The following is a 6511-nucleotide window of genomic DNA, read 5'->3' on the forward strand; positions in this document are numbered from 1 at the left end:
AGATGGACCTTTGTTGGCAAAGTAATGTCTCTGCTTTTGAATATGCTGCCTAGGTTGGTCATAACTTTCCTTCCAAGGTGTAAGCATCTTATTAATTTCATGGCTGCAGTCACCATCTGCAGTGATTTTGGAGCCCAGAAAAATAAAGTCAGCCACTGTTTCCACTGTTTTCCCATCTATTTGCCATGAAGTGATGGGACCAGATGCCATGATCTTAGTTTTCTGAATGTTGAGCTTTAAGCCAACTTTTTCACTCTCCACTTTCACTTTCATCAAGAGGCTCTTTAGTTCTTCTTCACTTTCTGCCATAAGGGTGGTGTCATCTGCATATCTGAGGTTATTGATATTTCTCCTGGCAATCTTGATTCCAGCTTGTGCTTCTTCCAGCCCAGCGTTTCTCATGATGTACTCTGCATATAAGTTAAATAAGCAGGGTGACAATATACAGCCTTGACGTACTCCTTTTCCTATTTGGAACCAGTCTGTTGTTCCATGTCCAGTTCTAACCGTTGCTTCCTGACCTGCATACAGATTTCTCAAGAGGCAGGTCAAGTGGTCTGGTATTCCCATCTCTTTCAGAATTTTCCACAAATCTGAGAGTTAGCTGGGGACTAAATTATGTAGAGTTTTTATAGGCTTTGTTAAGCTTTATACTGTGACAAGGGAAAGCCTATGTTGGGTTTTGAGTGAGAGTGATATGATCTGATTTATTTTTAAAGGCTCTTTTTCACTGCCAGGTGCCAACAGTTCTGTTTGGGGTAATTCCCTCAGGCATGATAATGACCTTCAGCATCGGAAAATTCAAACTTTGGATCAAACTGTCAAATATCAGAAAGCCTTCTACAAGAGAATGAGCTTTGTTGGACACAAAAGAACACACACAGGAGAAAGAAACTTTGAATGTAATGAATGTGGGAAAACTTACTGCAGGAAATCAAACCTTATTGAACATCTGAGAATACACACAGGGGAGAGACCCTATAAATGTGGTGAATGTGCAAAAACCTTTAGTGCAAGATCATACCTCATTGCTCATCAGAAAACTCACACAGGAGAGAAGCCCTTTGAATGTGATGAATGTGGAAAATCTTTTGGCAGGAAGTCACAACTCATTCTACATCAGAGAACACACACAGGAGAGAGACCCTATGAATGTACTGAGTGTGGGAAAACCTTTTCTGAGAAGGCAACCCTCATGATTCATCAGAGAACTCACACAGGGGAGAAACCCTATGAATGTGGCGAATGTGGGAAAACATTTCGTGTTAAGATATCTCTTACTCAACATGAGCGAACTCACACGGGGGAGAAACCCTATGAATGTGGTGCTTGTGGGAAAAACTTTGGTGCAAAAAAATCCCTAAACCAACATCAAAGAATTCATACAGGTGAGAAACCCTATAAATGTGGTGAATGTGGGAAATTTTTCAGATTGAAGATGACTCTGAATAATCACCAGAGAACTCATACGGGTGAAAAACCCTACCAGTGTAATGAATGTGGGAAATCTTTCAGTGTGCATTCATCTCTTGGAATACATCAGCGAATTCACACAGGAGAGAAACCTTATGAATGTAACAAATGTGGTAATGCCTTCTATGTCAAAGCACGCCTCATTGAACATCAGAGAATGCATTCAGGAGAAAAACCCTATGAATGTAGTGATTGTGGAAAAATCTTCAGTATGAAGAAATCCCTTTGTCAACACCAGAGAACTCACACAGGAGAGAAACTTTGTGAATGAAGAAATGCCTTCTCTGTGAAAGTATGCCTCATTAACACAGGAGAGACCCTTTGAATGCCAAGAATGTGGGAAAGCTTTCTGGCAGAAGGCACACCTCACAGAACATCAGAGAACTCACTTAGGCCAGCCCTTGCCGTGTACTGTGGAGAAAGCTTCTCTAAGAAGATTCCCCTCACCATTTGATCAAGCCCTTTGGGCCATCTGATTACTGGGGCACACAGAGTATACCTGTAACAATATGGCTCCTGCCTTGGTGTGAAAATTGTCCTGATCCCCTTAGGGAGTGGCTCATTGTTGTTTGCATTTCATTTGGATTTCCGTAATTAGTGGTTGAGAATCAGCTTACCTGTCGACTGGTCATTGTTATATTTCTTCTGTGCAGTGACTGTTCATATCCTTTGCTCATTGTTTTCTCATAGGCTGTCTTTTACTTCTTGGTTTAAATGTTGTTTTCCTTGTTCTTTAAAAAAAATATGAGAACATAAAAATCCCTTTTCAGTCATTTGTGTTTCAGATATCTCCTCTCAGTCTGTGACTGGTTCTTTAATTTTGTTAACTCTTTTCTTCTGCCTAGGTTTTATGTTTTTATGTTATCAGTTTCAAGGTGATAATATTCTCCTATACTTTCCTCTAAAGTGAAGGTTTCATTTTCAACATTGAAAATTTTAATCTACCCTAAGTTTTTTCTGTATAATATGAAGTCTCCAATATATAATGCTATATTTTAAAAACTTTACATCAGTAGTATTACACTATTTTTGTTTATGCAGCTTGCTTTTTTTCATGAAATGTTACCTTTCCAAGATCTATCCATGTTGGTAAATATAGCTCTGGTTTATTTATTTATCTCTCCATTCCCCTAGTGAAAGGCATTTGTATCATTTCTGTGTTTAGTATTTAAATCTAGAAATGGCAATGATGGGTCATAGGGTGTAGGCAGTATGCCAGTTATTAATCTATTGTGCCCCAGTTCCAAACCTGCCCTTCTATACTGGGACTTTGTGATGCTGGGGCCATGACTCTATAGAACACATTCCTGTCTTGCCAGCTGCTATTCGCTGTTGGGTCTTGCCAATAAGAGATATGAAATATAAATGTTGAGCCTATGGAAGGAAGAAGGGACTTGCTCTTTTTTTTATTTCAATTCCAGTTGGCTCCCTGTTTATCTGAGTATCAGCCCAGCATTGCTTCTTCACTTGGGCAGCAGCACATCCTCATGGTAGCAGCAGTTTAATCCAGTTTGCACTTTCCCAGTACTAACAGCTCTATGGTACTGCATCCCCTCAGAGACACTTGCAACATCTGGGTAGTGCCACCTCCTTAGAACTATGAATCTCAGTCACATGTGACCCCACTTACAACCTTCTATTTTTAGTAATTCCAACTTCTTCCCTTTTTACCCTAGCCCCACTGCTTTCTGCAGTTGCTGAGTCCATAAGAATTTTCATGTTCTTTTTGCTTTTAAGTTATGTGGTTAGTAACTTCATAACTAGTTAAAATTTTTTTGTAATAAATTTTCTCTATTAAAATAACTGGTATGGCTTCTGTCTCCTAGCTGGGTTCTGATTGACATAGAAGTTTTTCAACTTGACTAAATATTAAAGTTTTTAAAAATTGTACCATTTTACACTCTCATGAGCAGTTTGAGAAAAAGTTTACATTTTCCCACATATTCACTAGAACTTATCTGTTATTTTTTTTTATAAATTATTGCCTATCTGAAACGTGTAAAATGGCTTTAAGCCCTTCCATCCTTGAATGTGTTTGTCTTTTTATTTAACTCATTTAAAATCTATTAAATTTTAAGTAGTATTTTATGGTTTTCTCTAAGAAATTGTCTTTGAAAGTTCATCTTTTAATAGAAAATTTGCTCATATATATATATATATATACACATATATTTTAAAATATAATGATGTATTATGGGGTATATATATATGTAATATATGTATCTATCTATATGTTAAGTGTGTGTGTATACACGTGTGCATGTCTCCCCAGAAAACACTTTTGTTTTATATATTTATTTTATTTTACCTACATATTTACCACTTTGGTAGCTCTTTATTGTTTCCCACATTTCCTTCATGATCATTTTCTTCTTTATGTGAAAAATATCCTTTAGAGTTTTCTTTAGTGGAGGTCTATCAATGATAAATCTCTCAACCTTGTGAATGTTTCCCCTGGTACTTTTTTGATAAGCAGAAACAAATCCTTTTCTTTTAGTACTGGGTAGCACTGTGCCATAATAAATACTGATGCTAAATTACATAATTTTTTTGCTTTTTCCCCTGAGTGTTCCATAAGGATTACGACAACCCAGGGTATTTGAATTAATTGTTAGATGCCCTCCAATACAGCATACACTTGAATATACATATTACACTTTTCTCACTTTGTATAGCATGCCCTCACCCTTGTTTTGGAGAAGGCAGTGGCACCCCACTCCAGTACTCTTGCCTGGAAAATCCTATGGATGGAGGAGCCTGGTAGACTGCAGTCCATGGGGTCGCTAAAAGTCGGACACGACCGAGCGATTTCACTTTGACTTTCACTTTCATGCACTGGAGAAGGAAATGGCAACCCACTCCAGTGTTCTTGCCTGGAGAATCTCAGGGATGGGGGAGCCTGGTGGGCTGTCGTCTATGGGGTCGCACAGAGTCGGACACGACTGAAGCGACGCAGCAGCAGCAGCAGCAGCAGCACCCTTGTTTACTAAGCATTACGTTTATCAAAATGCCATCTCCTCACTTCTTCCAATCTTCAGCTCATCCATTAAAAATTAAATCTGATGTTTTAAAATGATTATTATTATGGAAAATGTCAAACATAAAAAAAGTAATCTATGGTGACAGAAAGCAGATCAGTGGTTGCCTCTGGGGTAGGAATTAACTCCTAAGAGGTAGGAGTGAACTTCCCCGGGCGTGGTGGAACTATTCTGTATCTTGACTGAGTGTGTGTTAATGAGAATACACAAGAGTCATCAAATGATTAAATTTAAGATTTGTGAATTTTATTGTATGTAAATTATCTCTCAATTAAAAATTTAAAGCACAACAATAAAAAATTTCCCATTTCCATATCAGGAGTCAGATGAAGGCTGCCTGGGAGAAAAACCAAGAATCTTGACCACTAGATCAGATGAAAGACACTGGCAATGGGAGACTTCATTCTTTCAAGGCTTTAGAAATGGTTTTGCTCCATGAAAATGACCTTTACTAAGGCTCCATGGTGGGTTGTGCTGGCCCTCCATTAGCTACCGTCACTTATGTGATAACCCTACTGGCCAACACTAATATGTATGTGGCTCCTGATAGCCTAAGCACAGTCTCTCCTCATACTCCATTAGCTACCATGATGTAGTTTTTACCCCCATGACATGTCTGCACAGTGTCTACTAACACTTCATTAGTTTATAGCAGTTCTTATCACTGACACTAGTCAAGAGCACAATGTCTGCTAACCTACCATTAGCTCACAAGAGCTTGTCTTCTTCCACTTTTTGTTTCAGCAGAATCTTCTCACTCCCTTTAGCTCATATCATCATGTCTTGCCACCTCTTTTAGCTGCCATTACAATTTTTGCTGACCCCCATTTGCTCACAGCTTACCATCTTTTCACTCCTTTTTTGCTTACAGCTTAGTGACTCATGATCTACTATCACATCTTTTTGCCCTCCTTTAGACTCAGCATGGTGGCTACTAACCTCCCTTCCATTGGCTCCCAGCAGTGTATCTTATAACCTCCTTTAGACCTATTGCAGTGGCTGTTGTCTCCATGTTGGTTTTCACCGTTTTGTCTGTTTGTTCCCCATCAGCCACCGTTCAGTTCAGTTCAGTTCAGTTCAGTCGCTCAGTCGTGTCTGACTCTTTGCAACCCCATGAATCGCAGCACGCCAGGCCTCCCTTTCCATCACCAACTCCTGGAGTTCACTCAGACTCATGTCCATCGAGTCAGTGATGCCATCCAGCCATCTCATCCTCTGTCGTCCCCTTCTCCTTCTGCCCCCAATCCCTCCCAGCATCAGAGTCTTTTCCAATGAGTCAACTCTTCTCATGAGGTGGCCAAAGTACTGGAGTTTTGGCTTTAGCATCATTCCTTCCAAAGAAATCCCAGGGCTGATCTCCTTCAGAATGGACTGGTTGGATTTCCTTGCAGTCCAAGGGACTCGAAAGAGTCTTCTCCAACACCACAGTTCAAAAGCATCAATTCTTCGGCGCTCATCCTTCTTCACAGCCACCATACAGTATATTTAACCCAATGAGTTCTAATTGACATGTCTGCTCACCCTACATTAGATCTCCTCATTATATCTGCTGATTTTTAAAATTAGCCATCAGTACAGTGTCTTGGGGGCTTCCCTCGTGGCTCAGATGGTAAAGAATCTGCCTGCAATGCAGGAGACCCAGGTTCGATCCCTGGGACGAGAAGATCCCCTGGAGAAGGGAACGACTACCCACTCCAGTATTCTTGCCTGGAGAATTCCATGGACAGAGGAGCCTGGTGGGCTACAATCAATGGGGTTGAAATGAGCTTGGCACGACTTTTTGACTAACACTTTTACTTCACTTTCACAGTGTTTTTGACCACATGAACCCACAATGCAGCATATTTATCTGCTATTTCCTAATTAGTGACCAATAGACTTTGATCCTCTTGAGCCCCAGCACAATTTCTGTAGAACTTGACCTTGTCACTCTATCTTCTGATCCCCCATTTACCAAGTTCCAAGTTCTTTACCTAAAGACCCCTAAATAGCCCCGATCA

The 6511-nt window shown here is 39.9% G+C and overlaps 1 protein-coding gene across 1 annotated transcript in view; it reads left to right on the forward strand.

The window, feature by feature from the left end:
* The window catches only part of ZNF157 (zinc finger protein 157), a 35038-nt gene extending 31555 nt beyond the window's left edge, over positions 1-3483 (forward strand). Inside the window, 2 exon segments of the mRNA XM_059883756.1 lie at positions 720-1776; positions 1778-3483. Of these exon segments, the coding sequence (XP_059739739.1) occupies positions 720-1776; positions 1778-1949 (1229 nt within the window). The 3' untranslated portion in view covers positions 1950-3483.
* Positions 3484-6511: the final 3028 nt, after the last annotated feature.

Source organism: Bos taurus, chromosome X (assembly GCF_002263795.3).
Source record: "Bos taurus isolate L1 Dominette 01449 registration number 42190680 breed Hereford chromosome X, ARS-UCD2.0, whole genome shotgun sequence".
NCBI classification, from domain to species: Eukaryota; Metazoa; Chordata; class Mammalia; order Artiodactyla; family Bovidae; genus Bos; species Bos taurus.